The following is a 21,940-nucleotide window of genomic DNA, read 5'->3' on the forward strand; positions in this document are numbered from 1 at the left end:
GAATAATAACTTATAATATTTCTACATTCCTAAAACACATTGAGTACATTTAAAGTTCATAAAAATATTTATCAGTAACCACGCCCCCAAGGCGTCCTGATTGGTCCTGCAGCCATTGACTGACAGGTTGTTCCGGGGGAGTGTCCTGATGACTACTTCCTGCCTAGATGCTGTAAAAGGCAGTCACTCCCTCGCGGCCGGCCTAGCATGACCGGATAGACCGCGGGGAAGGGAGCCATCAGACCGTCTGGATGGAGGAACAGCTAAGTCTCTACCTCTTTTGGAGGTAGAGACCACAGGTACCCTGACAGTACCCCCCCTCTCAGATACGCCCACCGGGCGGAATGAACCGGGACGAGATGGGAAGCGAGAGTGATACGCCCTGCGGAGACGGGGAGCATGAACATCCTCCTGAGGTACCCAACTCCTCTCCTCAGGACCATATCCCTTCCAATCAACCAGATATTGTACTCTCCCCCGGGAGATTCGAGAATCAATAATAGAGTTAACCTCATACTCCTCCTGACCCTCCACCTGAACGGGGCGAGGAGGGGCTATTGTGGAGGAAAATCTGTTACATATGAGTGGTTTCAGCAATGAAACGTGAAACGAGTTCGGAATGCGTAAGGTATTAGGAAGAGCTAAACGATACGCAACTGGATTGATACGGGTCAGCACCCTGTAGGGTCCAATATAACGAGGAGCGAACTTCATGGAGGGCACTTTTAAACGGATGTTCCTCGTGCTCAGCCATACCCTATCACCTGGAACAAAGACCGGAGCCGCCCTTCTACGTTTATCAGCGTGTTTCTTGACCAACATAGAGTTGTGCACAAGGATTTGTCGAGTTTGATCCCACAACTTCCTCAAATTGGCAACATGAACATCAACCGACGGCACCCCCTGGGAAGGGGAATCCGAAGGAAGAATAGACGGATGAAAACCATAATTCATGAAGAAGGGGCTTGAATGAGTAGAATCGCAAACGAGATTGTTGTGTGCAAACTCCGCCCAAGGAATCAAACCGACCCAATCATCCTGGTGTTCAGAAACAAAGCATCGTAAATATTGTTCAATTTTCTGGTTGGTACGTTCAGCAGCTCCGTTAGACTGAGGATGATAGGCAGAAGAAAAGTTTAATTTAATACCAAGTTGAGAGCAGAAGGACCTCCAAAAGCGGGAAACAAATTGGGAGCCTCTGTCCGATACAATTTGAGAGGGTATCCCATGTAGGCGAAAAATCTCCTTAGCGAATATCTCTGCCAATTCGGGAGAAGACGGGAGTTTAGGCAGGGGAATGAAGTGTGCCATCTTAGTAAACCTGTCAACCACGGTGAGGATAACAGTCTGTCTTTTAGAGATAGGTAGATCGACAATAAAGTCCATGGCCAAACAGGACCATGGTTTTTCTGGAACCTCCAAGGGTTGCAGGAATCCACATGGAAGCGTATGGGGTTGTTTGGTTTTAGTACAAACTTCACAAGCAGCGATGAACTCCTCAATGTCCCTCCGTAAAGCAGGCCACCAGAAGTCCTTAGAGATCAACGCGTAAGTTTTGCGAATACCAGGATGTCCCGCCATCTTGCTATTATGTAAACACTGTAAAAGTTCCAGTTGAAGAGCAGGAGGAACGAAATGACGGCCCGCAGGAGTCTGTTTAGGTGCTAGATGTTGCAACTTAATGATCTCGGCCAGTAATGGAGAATGAATCCTGAGATTCGTATTAGCAATGATATTGCATTTCGGAACTATAGAAGAAAGAACTGGTTCAGGTACAGTAGAAGGTTCATATTGGCGAGATAATGCATCGGCTTTAGAGTTTTTAGAACCAGGTCTGTAAGTCAGTACATAATTGAAGTGAGTCAGGAATAAGGACCAACGAGCTTGTCTAGAGGATAAGCGCTTAGCCTCCCCAATATAGGACAAGTTTTTGTGGTCCGTCAAAATCGTAATAGGGTGTAGGGTCCCCTCCAACAAATGTCTCCACTCCTTTAAGGCTTTAATAACTGCTAACAGTTCCCTTTCCCCGATGTCATATCTGCTCTCAGGCCCAGAAAATTTCTTAGAGAAGAAACCACAAGGGTGTAACGGTTTATCCACCCCTAACCTTTGAGACAGAACAGCCCCAACTGCTGTCTCAGAGGCATCGACCTCGAGCAAGAAAGGCAGAGTCGTATCAGGATGGACTAGAATGGGAGCCGAGGCAAAAAGTTCCTTGAGAGTCTTGAAAGCACCCAGAGCTTCCTTAGACCAGAACTTAGTATCAGCCCCTTGTTTGGTCATATTGGTAATAGGCGCAATGATAGAGGAGTATCCTTTAATGAAGCGCCTATAGTAGTTGGAAAAACCAATAAACCTTTGGATAGCCTTGAGTCCTTTGGGCAAGGGCCAGTCTAAAATAGATTGAAGTTTTACAGGATCCATTTTAAAACCCTCCCCAGAAATCACGTATCCAAGAAAGTCTACCTGAGACTGATCAAAACTGCACTTCTCCAATTTGCAATATAGACCATGTTGCAGCAGCTTGTGTAATACCTTTCTGACCTGTCTATGGTGAGTCTCAATCTCCTTAGAGTGTATTAGTATGTCGTCCAGGTAAACAATAACACAATCATGCTGAAACTCCCTAAGTACCTCATTAATCAAATCTTGAAATACTGCAGGAGCATTGCATAGTCCAAATGGCATAACAGTGTATTCGTAATGGCCATACCGGGTATTGAATGCCGTCATCCACTCGTGACCTTGCTGGATTCTCACCAAATTGTAAGCCCCTCTGAGATCTAACTTGGTTTAGATTTTGGAGCCCTTAAGACGATCAAATAACTCGGTAATCAGTGGGATAGGATAGGCATTTCTGACAGTTATTTTATTCAAGCCTCGGTAATCGATACAAGGTCTCAGCGTGCCATCCTTCTTCTTAATGAAAAAGAACCCAGCCCCGGCCGGAGAAGAAGACCTCCTGATGAATCCCTTTTCTAAATTCTCCCGAATATACTCCTCTAGAACCGAGTTTTCCTGAACAGACAAAGGATATACATGGCCCCTCGGAGGCATAGTGCCGGGTAGAAGCTTAATCTTACAGTCAAATGACCTGTGTGGAGGCAAAGAATCGGCATTCTTCTTGTCAAACACTGCCCTTAAGTCTAGGTAAAGGTCTGGTATTTGTCTTTCTGTGGACTGAGTAGGATTCTCCGGTATGTTAATATTAGCTAATGGAGAAACCTTGCACAAACACCGATCCTGGCAGCCCTGGCCCCACGAGAGTATCTCTCCTAACTCCCAATCGATAATAGGGTTATGTTTTTTCAACCATGGGTACCCCAGAACTATGGGAACGGAAGGAGACGAAATGAGCAGAAGAGATAAATTCTCCACGTGTAGGATACCCACATTTAAATTAATGGGTATGGTCTCACGAAAGATAACAGGGTCTAGTAGTGGTCTACCATCTATGGCCTCAACGGCCAAGGGTGTCTCCCTTAGCTGGGATGGGAAATTGTTCTTACTAGCAAAGGCTTGGTCGATAAAATTCTCAGCAGCACCGGAATCTATCAATGCCATAGCCCTTACTACTTCCTTCCCCCAAGTTAAGGAAACTGGTAGCAGAAGCCTGTGATCTTTATAATCAGGAGTAGAGGACAAAATAGAAACACCCAAGGCCTGTCCTCTAGAGAGACTTAGGTGCGAGCGTTTCCCGGGCGGTTAGAACAGTTCGAGAGTAAATGACCCTTGGCTCCACAATACATACACAAACCCTCTCTTCTCCTGTGCTGTCTTTCCTCCTCAGAGAGGCGGGTATACCCTATCTGCATAGGTTCAGTAAGCAAAGATATCGTGGAGTCAGGACTTGGAACAGCGGGAGCTAACCTAAAAGAAGGTCTCTGGTTCCTCTCTCGAGTGTTCTGTCTCTCTCTTAGACGTTCATCTATACGAGAGATGAACGAAATTAAATCCTCTAAATTCTCAGGGAGTTCTCTGGTAGCAACCTCATCAAGGATTACATCAGATAGGCCATTCAAAAATACATCCATATACGCCTGCTCATTCCACTTGATTTCTGCCGCCAGAGACCTGAACTCTAGTGCATAATCCACCAGTGTTTGGTTCTCCTGTCTCAGGCGCAACAGTAATCTGGCTGCATTAACCTTTCTACCTGGAGGGTCAAATGTTCTTCGAAAAGCAGCTACAAATGCGTTATAGTTATAAACTAATGGATTATCGTTCTCCCATAGTGGGTTGGCCCATCTCAGAGCTTTCTCAATGAGTAGGGTGATAATAAATCCTACTTTTGCCCTATCTGTAGGATAAGAGCGAGGTTGCAATTCAAAGTGGATACTAATTTGGTTTAAAAAACCACGACACTTCTCAGGAGCCCCACCATAGCGTACTGGGGGGGTAATGTGAGAAGAAGCACCCACTGTGGCTACCTCTAGACCTGAACCGACAGGAGAAACAGGGGTATTACGTATCTCCTCTGGTGGGTTATTGGCACAAGCTAATAGAGCCTGTAGCGCAAGCGCCATCTGATCCATTCTGTGATCCATGGCTTCAAACCTAGGATCAGGAGCAGCCAGCTGACTGTTTGTACTTGCAGGATCCATTGGCCCTGTCGTAATGTCAGGATCGGGACAGGGATCCAACACGCAGAGTACAAACAGTAGCCAGATACGTATACCGGACCTTAGAATGGCCGGACTAACGTAAGTAGTACAGTATAGAATGGTCAAAGACAAGCCGAGGTCGAGGGTAACAGAAGACAGGTAAGCGAGAGACAAGCCGAATCAAGGGTAACAGAGATAAGCAGAGTAAGGTAAACAAGCCGGGTCAAAACCAAAAGGGATAATAGAATACACAAGCACTGAGTGACTAGAACAAGCTAGAACCACGACAGGGCAATGAGCTAATGAAAGAAGCTCTGTTAAATACCCTGTTCAGAGCAGTAACCACGCCCCCAAGGCGTCCTGATTGGTCCTGCAGCCATTGACTGACAGGTTGTTCCGGGGGAGTGTCCTGATGACTACTTCCTGCCTAGATGCTGTAAAAGGCAGTCACTCCCTCGCGGCCGGCCTAGCATGACCGGATAGACCGCGGGGAAGGGAGCCATCAGACCGTCTGGATGGAGGAACAGCTAAGTCTCTACCTCTTTCGGAGGTAGAGACCACAGGTACCCTGACATATATATATTTATATCAAAATACACGTAGAACGAAATAATATATATAAATATATACGTATATATCATATATATATACATACATATATTAATTCTACACATATATTTATGTAATATTTTTTAATATTACAATTAGCGGGACCTGCCTGACAACCCATGCCGAAAGTATAGGGAATTTAATTTGCTAGCACTATATTTAACCCTATAACTTTCCAAGACACCATAAAACATGTACATGGGGGGTACTGTTCTACTCGGGGGACTTCGCTGAACATAAAAATTAGTGTTTCAAAACAGTAAAATGTATTACAACGATGATATCGCCAGTGAAGTTTTTTGCATTTTTCACGCACAAACAGCACTTACACGGACGATATAATTGTTGTGATACGTTTTACTGTTTTGAAACACAAATATTTGTGTTCAGCGAAGTCTCCCGAGTACAACAGTACCCCTCATGCACAGGTTTTATGGTGTTTTCAAAAGTTACAGCGTCAAATATAAGGCTTGTGTTTAATTTTTTTCACATTAAAATTCGCCAGATTGCTTACGTTGGCTTTGTGACCCTATGGTAGCCCAAGAATGAAGATTACCCCTATGATGACATACCATTTGCAATAGTAGACAACCCAAGGTATTGCAAATGGGGTATGTCCAGTCTTTTTTAGTAGCCACTTAGTCACAAACACTGGCCAAAATTGGCGTTTTTGCATTTTTCACACACAAACAAATACTAACGCTAACTTTGGCCAGTGTTTGTGACCAAATGGCTACTAAAAAAGACTGGACATACCCCATTTGCAATACCTTGGGTTGTCTACTATTGCAAATGGTATGCCATTATGGGTGTACATTTTAATTCCTGGGCTACTATACAGTCTCAAAGGCAACGTAACCAATCTGGCGAATTTCAATTTCAAATGTAACACGCTATATTTGACCCTGTAACTTCCCAAAACACCATAAAACCTGTACATAGGGGTACTGTTTTACACATAAGACTTTGCTGAATACAAATATGTGTATTTTATTGCAGTAAAAGCAAACAGTATTATGACATTCACAGTTAAAATGTCATGTAGAACTAAAAAATAACAAAATGTCTTATTTTCATAGCTAAATATTTGATATTAAATGAAAGCCCTGTTTCCCTTGAATAAAATTATATATAATAAGGGGGGTGGGGGTGTATTTAATATGAAAGAGGTGAATTACGGTTGGACAGACATATATAGCGCAAATGCCAGGTTTTGTTTACGTTTTGTTTTGTTCACATCTTGTACATTTGGCTCAGTCCTTAAAGGACCACTCTAGGCACCCAGACCACTTCAGCTTAATGAAGTGGTCTGGGTGCCAGGTCCAGCTAGGGTCAATGGGTTAAGCCTTCCCCCAAAGCCTCTAGTGGCTGTCTCATTGAAAATCACAGTGAGAGCACGCAAGCATCCATAGGAAAGCATTGTAAATGCTTTCCTATGCGACCGGCTGAAGGCGCGCACAGCTCTTGCCGCGCGTGCGCATTCAGCCGACGGGGCGGAACGGAGGAGGATCGGAGGCAGAGATCTCCCCGCCCAGCGCTGGAAAAAGGTAAGTTTTACCCCTTTCCCCTTTCCAGAGCCGGGCGGGAGGGGGACCCTGAGGGTGGGGGCACCCTCAGGGCACTATAGTGCCAGGAAAACGAGTATGTTTTCCTGGCACTAGAGTGGTCCTTTAAGGTGTTAATAATAAATAATATAATTAATAATAATAAATATAATTAATAAATAATAATATATAATAAAATATTTAATAATAAATAATATAATAAATATAATTAATAATAAATAATATAATTAATAATAAATAATATAATTAATAATAAATATTACTATAATTAATAAATAATATAAAAAATAATAATATACTAATTAATAATAAATAATATAAATAATATAATAAATGATATAAAATATAATTAATAAATAATATAAATAATATAATAAATGATATAAAATATAATTAACCCCTTAACGCCGTTACGGCGTGCTATGCCGTCACGGGTTAAGTGGGCTTTAACGCCGTTATGACGGCATAGCACGCCGTAACGGCTTGCAGCCCCAGGAGATAAGTTATACTTACCTCCGCCGCGATCCGCTTCGGGAGGACTGCCTCACAGCCCAGGCAGCCCTCCCACGGCAAATCAGGCCCCCGGGGGCCATGTGATCGCTCTCAAAGAGCGATCACATGGCCCCCTATAGCTGGCTGTGGATATGCCAGCAGGGGGACTGTTTGAAATATCAGACAGTCCCCCTGCTGGTGGGAAGAATTAAAAAAAATAATTAGACATGTGTTAAAATAAAATAAATGCATTTTTATATATATATAATATGTATATATATTATATATATAATATATATACATATTATATATATGTAACGTCATACAAAGTGTATTTTAATATTAATATAAGTATATATATTAATATTAAAATACACTTAGAATGACATTACATATATATAATATGTATATATATTATATATATAATAGATGTACATATATATATTATATATAAATACGTATAATTAAAATAATAAATAAATTAAATAATAAAATAAATAAATAAAATATTGAAACAAAATTTAATATAAATTATATATGCATATGTAATTTCATTCTAACTGTATTTTGTTATTAATATATATATATCGGTAACAAAATACACTTAGAATGACATTCTATATATATCTATCTATATATAAAATGCAAATAACCGCAAATATATATATATAGATAAATACATATAATTACATAAAAGATTACATCAGTATACACGTAGAATTTAAATACCTATAAATGCATATATATTAAAATTCTACATGTATATTTAAATAATCTTTTAACGTAATTATGTGATTTGATTAATTAAAATTTGATTGACATGCATGACAACACAGGGAGAAAGTGCAGAGAATTTAATTTGCAAGCACTATATTTGACCCTGTAACTCTCCAAGACACCATAAAACCTGTACATAGGGGGTACTGTTTTACCCGGGAGACTTCGCTGAACTCAAATATTCGTGTTTCAAACTGGTAAATTGTATTACAACGATGATATTTTAAGTAAAAGTGACGTTTTTTGCATTTTTTACAAGCGAACTGCACTTTTATGGTCTATATTATTGTTGTAATATGTTTTACTGTTTTAAAACACTAATATTTGTGTTTAGTGAAGTCTCCCGAGAATAACAGTACCCCCCATGTACAGGTTTTATGGTGTTTTGGAACGTTAGAGAGTCACATATAAGGCTTGCATTTCATTTTTTTCACATTGAAATTTGCCAGATTGGTTATGTTGCCTTTGAGAGCGTATGGTAGCCCAGGAATGAGAATTACCCCCATGATGGCATACCATTTGCAAAAGTAGACAACCCGAGGTATTGCAAGTGGGGTATGTCCAGTCTTTCTTAGTAGCCACTTAGTCACAAACACTGGCCAAATATTCGTTTTTTGCTTTTTTCACACAAAAACAAATATGAACGCTAACTTTGGCCAGTGTTTGTGACTAAGTGGCTACTAAAAAAGACTAAACATACCCCACTTTCAATACCTTGGGTTGTCTACTTTTTCAAATGGTATGTCATTATGGGGGTAATTCTCATTCCTGGGCTACCACACCGTCTCAAAGGTAACATTACTAATCTAGCAAATTTCAATTTAAAAATGGAACGTTCTATATTTGACCCTGTAACTTTCCAAAACAACATAAAACCTGTTAATGGGGGGTACTGTTGTACTCGTGAGACATCGCTGATTACAAATATGTGCATTTTTTTTGCAGTAAAACCTAACAGTATTATGACATTTACAGCTAAAATGGCAGACGGAAATACAAATTTAAAAAAAAATCTTATTTTCTCACCTTTTTTTTACTTTTATTCATAATAAATGATGTTCCATATATGAATAGTTAATGATAGATTAAAGCCCTGTTTCTCCTGAACAAAATGATATATAATAAGTGTGGGTGCATATAATTTGAAAGAGGGGAACTACGGGTGAACAGACATATAGCGCAAATTCCAGTTTTTGTTTACGTTTTGTTTTGATCAGAACGTGCACTATTGACTCCGTCCTGAAGGGGTTAATAGAAGAAGCATTGCTGCCTGTTCCAGCATACCATGGGTTACAGCCTCTCCCCTGGCTCCAGGGCACGCCCCTTTGTAAGCAGCCAATCAGCGAGCAGGCAGCGGCTGGGCGGCTCCTGGTTGGTCGGCTCGGGCAGGTGGGAATTCTCACCTGGAGCGAGTGACGTCATACGTCCTGGAAACGGGTACGGCAGTGGGCGTGGCTGCGGGGGGCGGATCCTGTAGGAGCTTTATGTGTGGGCGTGTCCAGGGTAGGGGCGTGTCCCTCAGCCCCGGGCTCTGAGTCCGCATTGATCGGGCTGAGTGTCTGTGTGGGCGTGTCCCGATGATGGGGGGGCGTGTCCCTCCGCTCTGAGTCCGCATTGATCGAGCCGGAGCTCAGACCATGAGACCCCGGGGATCCCCAAGTCAGGGGCCACAGCCCCCCCAGAACACCCCGCACCCCGGACTGATACTGAGCCTGATACTGCTCTCTGCCACCGGTCAGTAACCACTGAGTGTGAGTGAGGGCTTACTGAGTGTGAGTGAGGGCTTACTGAGTGTGAGTGAGGGCTTACTGAGTGTGAGTTAGGGAGACCTTACTGAGTGTGAGTTAGGGAGACCTTACTGAGTGTGAGTGAGGGCTTACTGAGTGTGAGTGAGGGAGACCTTACTGAGTGTGAGGGAGACCTTACTGAGTGTGAGTGAGGGCTTACTGAGTGTGAGTGAGGGCTTACTGAGTGTGAGTGAGGGCTTACTGAGTGTGAGTGAGGGCTTACTGAGTGTGAGTGAGGGCTTACTGAGTGTGAGTGAGGGCTTACTGAGTGTGAGTGAGGGCTTACTGAGTGTGAGTGAGGGCTTACTGAGTGTGAGTGTGAGTTAGGGAGACCTTACTGAGTGTGAGTGAGGGCTTACTGAGTGTGAGGGAGGGAGACCTTACTGAGTGTGTGTGTGTGTGTGTGTGTGTGTGTGAGTGAGGGAGACCTTACTGAGTGTGTGTGTGTGTGTGTGAGTGAGGGAGACCTTACTGAGTGTGTGTGTGTGTGTGTGAGTGAGGGAGACCTTACTGAGTGTGTGTGTGTGTGTGTGAGTGAGGGAGACCTTACTGAGTGTGTGTGTGTGTGTGTGTGTGTGTGTGTGAGTGAGGGAGACCTTACTGAGTGTGTGTGTGTGAGTGAGGGAGACCTTACTGAGTGTGTGTGTGTGTGAGGGAGACCTTACTGAGTGTGTGTGAGTGAGGGAGACCTTACTGAGTGTGTGTGTGTGTGTGTGTGTGTGTGAGGGAGACCTTACTGAGTGTGTGTGTGTGTGTGAGGGAGACCTTACTGAGTGTGTGTGTGTGAGTGAGGGAGACCTTACTGAGTGTGTGTGTGTGAGTGAGGGAGACCTTACTGAGTGTGTGTGTGTGAGTGAGGGAGACCTTACTGAGTGTGTGTGTGTGAGTGAGGGAGACCTTACTGAGTGTGTGTGTGTGAGTGAGGGAGACCTTACTGAGTGTGTGTGTGTGTGTGAGTGAGGGAGACCTTACTGAGTGTGTGTGTGTGTGTGTGAGTGAGGGAGACCTTACTGAGTGTGTGTGTGTGTGAGTGAGGGAGACCTTACTGAGTGTGTGTGTGTGAGTGAGGGAGACCTTACTGAGTGTGTGTGTGTGTGTGTGAGTGAGGGAGACCTTACTGAGTGTGTGTGTGTGTGTGTGTGAGTGAGGGAGACCTTATTGAGTGTGTGTGTGTGTGAGTGAGGGAGACCTTATTGAGTGTGTGTGTGTGTGAGTGAGGGAGACCTTACTGAGTGTGTGTGTGTGTGAGTGAGGGAGACCTTACTGAGTGTGTGTGTGTGTGAGTGAGACCTTACTGAGTGTGTGTGAGTGAGGGAGACCTTACTGAGTGTGTGTGTGTGTGAGTGAGGGAGACCTTACTGAGTGTGTGTGTGTGAGTGAGGGAGACCTTACTGAGTGTGTGTGTGTGAGTGAGGGAGACCTTACTGAGTGTGTGTGTGAGTGAGGGAGACCTTACTGAGTGTGTGTGTGAGTGAGGGAGACCTTACTGAGTGTGTGTGTGAGTGAGGGAGACCTTACTGAGTGTGTGTGTGTGTGAGTGAGGGAGACCTTACTGAGTGTGTGTGTGTGTGTGTGAGTGAGGGAGACCTTACTGAGTGTGTGTGTGTGTGTGTGAGTGAGACCTTACTGAGTGTGTGTGTGTGTGAGTGAGGGAGACCTTACTGAGTGTGTGTGTGTGTGAGTGAGGGAGACCTTACTGAGTGTGTGTGTGTGTGAGTGAGGGAGACCTTACTGAGTGTGTGTGTGTGTGTGAGTGAGGGAGACCTTACTGAGTGTGTGTGTGTGTGAGTGAGGGAGACCTTACTGAGTGTGTGTGTGTGTGTGAGTGAGGGAGACCTTACTGAGTGTGTGTGTGTGTGTGAGTGAGGGAGACCTTACTGAGTGTGTGTGTGTGTGTGTGAGTGAGGGAGACCTTACTGAGTGTGTGTGTGTGTGTGAGTGAGGGAGACCTTACTGAGTGTGTGTGTGTGTGTGAGTGAGGGAGACCTTACTGAGTGTGTGTGTGTGTGTGAGTGAGGGAGACCTTACTGAGTGTGTGTGTGTGAGTGAGGGAGACCTTACTGAGTGTGTGTGTGTGAGTGAGGGAGACCTTACTGAGTGTGTGTGTGAGTGAGGGAGACCTTACTGAGTGTGTGTGTGTGAGTGAGGGAGACCTTACTGAGTGTGTGTGTGAGACTTTACTGAGGGAGGGAGACCTTACTGGCTGGCTGAGGGTGTCTGGGTTAGCCAGGGAGGCTGGCTGAGGGTGTCTGGGTTAGCCAGGGAGGCTGGCTGAGGGTGTCTGGGTTAGCCAGGGAGGCTGGCTGAGGGTGTCTGGGTTAGCCAGGGATGGTGGCTGTCAGGATTAACCCAATAATTTAGAGTATTAAGGTGTTTTATGGTGTCTTTGTGTCAAGTAAAGCAAGGTACCCTGATTCTCCATGTGTCAGTCTGTGTTGTCAATTTCACTACTCCTTACCTCCTGATGTGCCAGTGGGAGTAGTTTCCCAATGCCCTTATGCACTCAATATGCCCAAATGTGCAGTGTAAATGGCAGTACCCGTGCCCTCTCTGCCAGTGTGAGCGGTGTAAATGGCAGCACCCTGCCTTCTCGGTTCTAGTGAACTTGGCATTATAACTGTTATGTGCACCCTGAATAAATTGAATCCCCCTGTGCCCGCCAGCCGTGGCATACTGATCTAGCATGTAGTCCCAGCAAAGTGTGGATAATCCCATCAGGTGCTGTTTGTTTGCTGTGGGTTAGTTTCGCTTTGTCTGTGAGAAGTGAGGAATGCTTTCTGCCTGCTCGGCTCACGTTGTGTTGGCTGCTTTGTGATTTGTCTGATCTGTGTCCGTATACGGAATGGAAATCACGCAACTGGCATCCGAGGGATCGCAAAATGCATTTAACAGAACTTACACTCTATTACTGATCAGCAATGTGAGATTGAATGCCAGAGCACATCTATATCCTGTCCCAAGAGCTTGCCATCTAATGGTAGAACCCCATTGTAGATCACCATGGGATTCGTTGGTGCTGTGCAGCAAGGGCTCCTAACACTTGGTTTAATTCTGTCAAGTTTATTTTTTTATATCTTTACTGTAAGAATCTAATGATGCGCATTGTTTTGGCAATAATAATAAAAAAAAGTAATATTTGTTGTAACTGTTAACCCCAAAGCTTGCAATCTATGTGCTACCTATGGCGACAGGGTGTAGGTGATCCTCAGAGCTTACACTCTGTCAGGCACCGTGCTCCCAGTTCTTGTTGCTCAGCTCTGTGTGGTTTTCGGGAATTCCTCTTCCCCCATGCTGACTGGGGGGAGGAGGGCCTCACATTTTAGCACATGTTGCAGACACAAAAGCTGCCCTCCTCCGCCCCCCCACTGATGTGAATGGGTTTCCCTGGCTGGCAGTGATTGGCGGGGTTAGGGGCTGTTATCCAGCAGAGACAAAGGGACAGTTTGAAATGATTCCCACCACTTTTTTTTAACCCCTTAAGGACCAAACTTCTGGAATAAAAGGGAATCGTGACGTCAGACATGTCATGTGTCCTTGGGGGTTAAAGCCACGATTATCCTGCCAGACAGACATGGCTGGTGTCTTTCACTTCTCTGATATATTCCCCCTCTGTGTCACTAATCCACCTGAAGCCAGGAGGGACTAATGATAGTTCATGCGGTTATCATAACGCAGTGTATAGCGCCCCTATTATTACACGCAGCTTCCTTATCATGTGGTCACTGTAAAAATAAACTTGATCTAATCTGCTTCTATACAGCGCCCCTTGTGTGAATTACGTTTTATTTTTTTCTGAGAGAGACAGTTTTATAAAATACGTAAATAAATGTCTGAACTACTTTTCCTTTACATATGGCGGCCAATATAACAACCTGGCAGTGGCCAAGCTCATAGCAGGGGTCTGTTTCAGTTATTAAATTTGCGCACAATCCATCGGTACAATCAACCCCATAGACTTTACGGAGCAGTGCCGTGGCTTTACGGAGCGGTGCCGTGGCTTTACGGAGCGGTGCCGTGGCTTTACGGAGCGGTGCCGTGACCGTGATTTACTGAGCGGGGATGTCTAACTGTTTGTAGTTCAGTTGCTATAACCCCTATCACAGTACTTCTACCGTACCCCGTAGCCCCCTGCAGCCAGGGATTCTGGGTAATAACCCGCCTTACCCCATAATCACCCAGCATACAGAGCGCTCCCCGCAGCCAGGGATTCTGGGTAATAACCCGCCTTACCCCATAATCACCCAGCATACAGAGCGCTCCCCGCAGCCAGGGATTCTGGGTAATAACCCGCCTTACCCCATAATCACCCAGCATACAGAGCGCTCCCCGCAGCCAGGGATTCTGGGTAATAACCCGCCTTACCCCATAATCACCCAGCATACAAAGCGCCCTCTTGTCCACTTTGTCCCCCAGTCTCAATCTCTATAAACGCCTGTGTAACGCGTTCCCCTGCTCGGAGGCGTGCCATGAAAAGCTGCTCTGATTGTAAACAATGTGCTGAAGTTATCCTGTAATTGTCATGGTTGGTTTCTGTGCTAAAGATCATTGTTATGGAGTCTTAACCCTTTAAAGCCTGACTGATGGGAGGTAAACTTCCTGGCCCGGCGTTTGATGTTTTGGTTGATGGAGGGAGATTGGAAGCCTGGAGCACCTGAATGAGGTCTCACCTTGCGACCTCTCACCTTTATGCTGAAATCCTGCGCAGGTCACAGGATGTTGGCGCAGTAATTTAGAACTGGGTGTTTGTAATTCATTTTGAAGATTTTTGCTTTGTGTCCCTTGTCACGGCATGTTTTGTTTGAACGTGTCTTTGTTTGTAGTTCTGTGTGTGGACGCCCAGTTAATCTCAGTATAACTGTTAGCACCATGCACCCTCTGCCCGTGGCATTACCGATGAGCATGTTGTGCATAATCTACATAAGGTTCAGTCATTGGAGAGCGTGGCCAACACATTGATTAATGGATTCAGCTCTGCTGGGTTAATTGCTGCTCATACTGTGTCCTATGGGTTCAGCCACTGCTGGGTTCCTTACTGCTCATACTGTGTCCTATGGGTTCAGTCACTGCTGGGTTCCTTACTGCTCATACTGTGTCCTATGGGTTCAGTTCTGCTGGGTTCCTTAATGCTCATACTGTGTCCTATGGGTTCAGTCACTGCTGGGTTCCTTAATGCTCATACTGTGTCCTATGGGTTCAGTCACTGCTGGGTTCCTTACTGCTCATACTGTGTCCTATGGATTCAGCCACTGCTGGGTTCCTTACTGCTCATACTGTGTCCTATGGGTTCAGTCACTGCTGGGTTCCTTAATGCTCATACTGTGTCCTATGGGTTCAGTCACTGCTGGGTTCCTTACGGCTCATACTGTGTCCTATGGATTCAGCCACTGCTGGGTTCCTTACTGCTCATACTGTGTCCTATGGGTTCAGTCACTGCTGGGTTAATTACGGCTCATACTGTGTCCTATGGATTCCGCCACTGCTGGGTTCCTTACTGCTCATACTGTGTCCTATGGGTTCAGCCACTGCTGGGTTCCTTACTGCTCATACTGTGTCCTATGGGTTCAGTCACTGCTGGGTTCCTTACGGCTCATACTGTGTCCTATGGATTCAGCCAATGCTGGGTTCCTTACGGCTCATACTGTGTCCTATGGATTCAGCCACTGCTGGGTTCCTTACGGCTCATACTGTGTCCTATGGGTTCAGCCACTGCTGGGTTAATTGCTGCTCATACTGTGTCCTATGGATTCAGTTCTGCTGGGTTCCTTACGGCTCATACTGTGTCCTATGGATTCAGCCACTGCTGGGTTCCTTACGGCTCATACTGTGTCCTATGGGTTCAGTTACTGCTGGGTTCCTTACGGCTCATACTGTGTCCTATGGATTTAGCCACTGCTGGGTTCCTTACGGCTCATACTGTGTCCTATGGATTCAGCCACTGCTGGGTTCCTTACTGCTCATACTGTGTCCTATGGGTTCAGTCACTGCTGGGTTCCTTACTGCTCATACTGTGTCCTATGGGTTCAGTCACTGCTGGGTTCCTTACTGCTCATACTGTGTCCTATGGATCCAGTTCTGCTGGGTTAATTGCTGCTCATACTGTGTCCTATGGGTTCAGTCACTGCTGGGTTCCTTACTGCTCATACTGTGTCCTATGGGTTCAGTCACTGCTGGGTTCCTTACTGCTCATACTGTGTCCTATGGGTTCAGTCACTGCTGGGTTCCTTACTGCTCATACTGTGTCCTATGGATTCAGCCACTGCTGGGTTCCTTACTGCTCATACTGTGTCCTATGGGTTCAGTCACTGCTGGGTTCCTTACTGCTCATACTGTGTCCTATGGATTCGGTCACTGCTGGGTTCCTTACTGCTCATACTGTGTCCTATGGATTCAGTTCTGCTGGGTTAATTGCTGCTCACACTGTTTCCTATGGATCCAGTCACTGCCGGGTTCCTCACACTGTGTCCTATGGATCCAGTCACTGCCGGGTTCCTCACACTGTGTCCTATGGATCCAGTCACTGCCGGGTTCCTCACACTGTGTCCTATGGATCCAGTCACTGCCGGGTTCCTCACACTGTGTCCTATGGATCCAGTCACTGCCGGGTTCCACACACTGTGTCCTATGGATCCAGTCACTGCCGGGTTCCACACACTGTGTCCTATGGATCCAGTCACTGCCGGGTTCCACACACTGTGTCCTATGGATCCAGTCACTGCCGGGTTCCACACACTGTGTCCTATGGATCCAGTCACTGCCGGGTTCCACACACTGTGTCCTATGGATCCAGTCACTGCCGGGTTCCTCACACTGTGTCCTATGGATCCAGTCACTGCCGGGTTCCACACACTGTGTCCTATGGATCCAGTCACTGCCGGGTTCCTCACACTGTGTCCTATGGATCCAGTCACTGCCGGGTTCCTCACACTGTGTCCTATGGATCCAGTCACTGCCGGGTTCCACACACTGTGTCCTATGGATCCAGTCACTGCCGGGTTCCACACACTGTGTCCTATGGATCCAGTCACTGCCGGGTTCCTCACACTGTGTCCTATGGATCCAGTCACTGCCAGGTTCCTCACACTGTGTCCTATGGATCCAGTCACTGCCGGGTTCCACACACTGTGTCCTATGGATCCAGTCACTGCCGGGTTCCACACACTGTGTCCTATGGATCCAGTCACTGCCGGGTTCCTCACACTGTGTCCTATGGATCCAGTCACTGCCGGGTTCCACACACTGTGTCCTATGGATCCAGTCACTGCCGGGTTCCTCACACTGTGTCCTATGGATCCAGTCACTGCCGGGTTCCTCACACTGTGTCCTATGGATCCAGTCACTGCCGGGTTCCTCACACTGTGTCCTATGGATCCAGTCACTGCCGGGTTCCTCACACTGTGTCCTATGGATCCAGTCACTGCCGGGTTCCTCACACTGTGTCCTATGGATCCAGTCACTGCCGGGTTCCTCACACTGTGTTTTTTTTTGGTTTGAAGATTTCCAACAGTTGCAGTGAATGATTATTGATATTGAAGTGCTAAGCTCACAGATGCAATGGAGGAAGCCGAGAGACAGGATTTGTATCTTTTGGGAGATCTGAATGATGTTATCACGTTCTGATGTTTGTTTCTTTTACTCCACAAGGTGTGGTCTTTTCCATCTGAAAGTCTGGTGGTTACATTTCTGAAAAAGTTTATAAAAGTAAATGCTGTTTTCATATTGTTTATATGTTCTGAGTAATCTTAATAGCGGTCTCCGTGATCTGACCAATTACCCAATAACGTGTCCACATCCTCCTACTTTCTCTATTAACCATTTCATAGCGTTCTGTACAGACTGCTACAAGTGGCTCAATAGCGGTCACAAGCCGAGAAATCGTGGCTCCGTGGAATCTCTACCTTTTTCCAAGCAGGGTGTGTGTCCGTGTATGTACTAAGTGTGATGTTATTATCTCGGTAGACGTCATACCATCGTGACGGGCGCACCTGCCACTCTGCTTTAATTTTCGCTGTTTTCACTTTCGTCTGTCTGTTTCTCTCTCATAGAATGTCGTTATTCTATACAATAGGTACATTCCGGTAAGTAGCCACGGATAGACCACTGATTTGCCGCCGCCGCTGTGGACTATGTGGACTATGCTCGGATGCTGTGACCGGAGTCTGGTCTCCGGTTACGGAAAGGTCCACTTTCTATGCTTTGTATAGCAGTGGGATCGACGCGTCGCGCTGTATGTCTGAACCTGGGTGATTGCGAGCGGTTTGACTTTGGACATTAGTTGTGCTCGTTATTTGTCTGAGGGGACCGCAGGTTTCAAGGGATTTATTATTTCCCTTAATATGAAAGTCTGCGGTGGATTTGCTGAGCAGTGGATTTGCTGAGCACGCAGATGGGATCTTCTTACTGAAGCAAAATTGGGTACAAAAAATGTAAATGGATTTTGTGAAAAACCGCCCAGTTGAAGTATTTAAAGAAACAATGGTCTTAAACGTCCCCTGACAACATCCGGTATCTGCAACAGATCTAATCCCGACTTCCTCTGTGTATCCCCCAAAAGGGGCCAGGCCACGAATTACCTGTACATTCTGTGGACCTGAGCTGGCTGTGAGGTTAGTTATATAGGGGCCAGGCAGGGATTATCTGTACAGTCTATGGTTCTGAGCTGGCTGTGTGAGGTTGGTTATATAGGGGCCAGGCAGGGATTATCTGTACAGTCTATGGGCCTGAGCTGGCTGTGAGGTTGGTTATATAGGGGCCAGGCAGGGATTATCTGTACATTCTATGGACCTGAGCTGGCTGTGAGATTGGTTATATAGGGGCCCAGACTGGGATTATCTGTACATTCTATGGACCTGAGCTGGCTGTGTGAGGTTGGTTATATAGGGGCCAGGCAGGGATTATCTGTACATTCTATGGACCTGAGCTGGCTGTGAGGTTAGTTATATAGGGGCCAGGCAGGGATTATCTGTACATTCTATGGACCTGAGCTGGCTGTGAGGTTAGCTATATAGGGGCCAGACTGGGATTATTTGTACATTCTATGGACCTGAGCTGGCTGTGAGATTAGTTATATAGGGGCCAGGCAGGGATTATCTGTACATTCTATGGACCTGAGCTGGCTGTGAGGTTAGTTATATAGGGGCCAGGCAGGGATTATTTGTACAGTCTATGGACCTGAGCTGGCTGTGAGGTTGGTTATATAGGGGCCAGACTGGGATTACCTGTACAGTCTATGGACCTGAGCTGGCTGTGAGAGGTTGGTTATATAGGGGCCAGGCAGGGATTATCTGTACATTCTATGGACCTGAGCTGGCTGTGAGATTAGTTATATAGGGGCCAGGCAGGGATTATTTGTACAGTCTATGGACCTGAGCTGGCTGTGAGATTAGTTATATAGGGGCCAGGCAGGGATTATCTGTACATTCTATGGACCTGAGCTGGCTGTGAGGTTAGCTATATAGGGGCCAGACTGGGATTATTTGTACAGTCTATGGACCTGAGCTGGCTGTGAGAGGTTGGTTATATAGGGGCCAGGCAGGGATTATCTGTACATTCTATGGACCTGAGCTGGCTGTGAGGTTAGCTATATAGGGGCCAGACTGGGATTATTTGTACAGTCTATGGACCTGAGCCGGCTGTGTGAGGTTGGTTATATAGGGGCCAGACTGGGATTATCTGTACATTCTATGGACCTGAGCTGGCTGTGAGGTTAGCTATATAGGGGCCAGACTGGGATTATCTGTACATTCTATGGTCCTGAGCTGGCTGTGAGGTTAGTTATATAGGGGCCAGACTGGGATTATCTGTACATTCTATGGTCCTGAGCTGGCTGTGAGGTTAGTTATATAGGGGCCAGGCAGGGATTATCTGTACATTCTATGGACCTGAGCCGGCTGTGAGGTTAGTTATATAGGGGCCAGACTGGGATTATCTGTACATTCTTTGGTCCTGAGCCGGCTGTGAGGTTAGTTATATAGGGGCCAGACTGGGATTATCTGTACATTCTATGGTCCTGAGCTGGCTGTGAGGTTAGTTATATAGGGGCCAGGCAGGGATTATCTGTACATTCTATGGACCTGAGCCGGCTGTGAGGTTGGTTATATAGGGGCCAGACTGGGATTATCTGTACATTCTATGGACCTGAGCTGGCTGTGAGGTTGGTTATATAGGGGCCAGACTGGGATTATCTGTACATTCTATGGTCCTGAGCTGGCTGTGAGGTTAGTTATATAGGGGCCAGGCAGGGATTATCTGTACATTCTATGGACCTGAGCCGGCTGTGAGGTTGGTTATATAGGGGCCAGACTGGGATTATCTGTACATTCTATGGTCCTGAGCTGGCTGTGAGGTTGGTTATATAGGGGCCAGACTGGGATTATCTGTACATTCTATGGACCTGAGCTGGCTGTGAGGTTGGTTATATAGGGGCCAGACTGGGATTATCTGTACATTCTATGGTCCTGAGCTGGCTGTGAGGTTAGTTATATAGGGGCCAGGCAGGGATTATCTGTACATTCTTTGGTCCTGAGCCGGCTGTGAGTTGTAGTTTTTAGGAGTTGCCTGCTGGAGGGGATTTTCTTTACCTGTGATTAGGTAATCTGTCCTGCATTCCATCCTGGGACAAAGAGTGAAACCTGCTCATTAACTGAAAGTGCTTTATCTGCAGGCTGTGATTCACCTGTTACTCTCCGTTGGGCTCCCCACACCCCTCCAATGACTCAGGTCCCCACCGGGGGGACAATAATCTAGGCGTGGGAACGATGGCGGCAGCTTTAGCCAACTATTATTTAATAATGTTGTTATGCTTTAAGGAAACAAGTTTAACCCATTGCTTGCAGGGCTGGTCAGTAAAACAAGAGAATATACCTGCTTTGTGCTAATGCAGGCATTGGAAAAACTGCTGCAAAACTACAACTCCCATGAAGCTATGCCAGCCTGACCTGTTGGCTAATGTGCAGTGCTGTTTAACCCTCTCGGTGCCAGAGGGAGCCTGAGATAGTAAAAAGTCTGCATATAAGCTTGGCTCACACCCAGGCCAGAAATGGGCACTCAATGTGGGCATTGACAGGGTATTCACCAACTATGCTTTCAATTCAACTACTCTGGCCTTGCATTTTTAATTCCCTTTTAATTCTCAGTTTAGTAAATATTCATGTAACCTGCTGATAGTGTTTTCAGTGTGAGCTGGAGCTCGGCAGTAATGCCAGCCGCAGTGCCCTCCTCTCACCCTGTCCCAGCGTCACCGCTTAGATATTTATTTCTGGATTTCATCCAAGCTTCGCAGACACTCCGAGCGTCTTCCAGGCGTGCAGATTATTGTTCAGGAGACTTGCACCATATAAGCCAACATTTTCCCACACGTGGAGGGAATGACCCAGCCAGTGGGTGTTCTACCCCCACGTGAGAACGTCACGCTGTGATTGGCTGAGGCTGGGTACCAGGTGTCTACACACTGCGTCGCAAATTATTAATAAAATGTTCCGCTGCTCTTTACAATAGGAGGATTAGACTACAATCTATGTACCGAGACTGGCATGTTTGGGAACGAGACAACTGAGACTGGTGCGGTGTACAGGAACGAGACAACTGAGACTGGTGCGGTGTACAGGAATGAGATCCCTCTGAGACTGGTGCGGTGTACAGGAATGAGATCCCTCTGAGACTGGTGCGGTGTACAGGAACGAGACAACTGAGACTGGTGCGGTGTACAGGAATGAGATCCCTCTGAGACTGGTGCGGTGTACAGGAATGAGACCCCTCTGAGACTGGCGCGGTGCACAGGAATGAGACCCCTCTGAGACTGGCGCGGTGCACAGGAATGAGACCCCTCTGAGACTGGCGCGGTGCACAGGAATGAGACCCCTCTGAGACTGGCGCGGTGCACAGGAATGAGACCCCTCTGAGACTGGCGCGGTGCACAGGAATGAGACCCCTCTGAGACTGGCGCGGTGCACAGGAATGAGACCCCTCTGAGACTGGCGCGGTGCACAGGAATGAGACCCCTCTGAGACTGGCGCGGTGCACAGGAATGAGACCCCTCTGAGACTGGCGCGGTGCACAGGAATGAGACCCCTCTGAGACTGGCGCGGTGCACAGGAATGAGACCCCTCTG

The 21,940-nt window shown here is 46.2% G+C and overlaps 1 protein-coding gene across 1 annotated transcript in view; it reads left to right on the top strand.

The window, feature by feature from the left end:
• Positions 1–9,599: 9,599 nt before the first annotated feature.
• Positions 9,600–21,940, top strand: part of PTGFRN (prostaglandin F2 receptor inhibitor) — a 65,710-nt gene continuing 53,369 nt past the window's right edge. Inside the window, exon 1 of the mRNA XM_063445872.1 lies at positions 9,600–9,781. Within this exon, the coding sequence (XP_063301942.1) occupies positions 9,685–9,781 (97 nt within the window). The 5' untranslated portion in view covers positions 9,600–9,684. The remainder of the gene's footprint in view (positions 9,782–21,940) is intronic.

This window comes from Pelobates fuscus, chromosome 1, assembly GCF_036172605.1.
Source record: "Pelobates fuscus isolate aPelFus1 chromosome 1, aPelFus1.pri, whole genome shotgun sequence".
NCBI classification, from domain to species: Eukaryota; Metazoa; Chordata; class Amphibia; order Anura; family Pelobatidae; genus Pelobates; species Pelobates fuscus.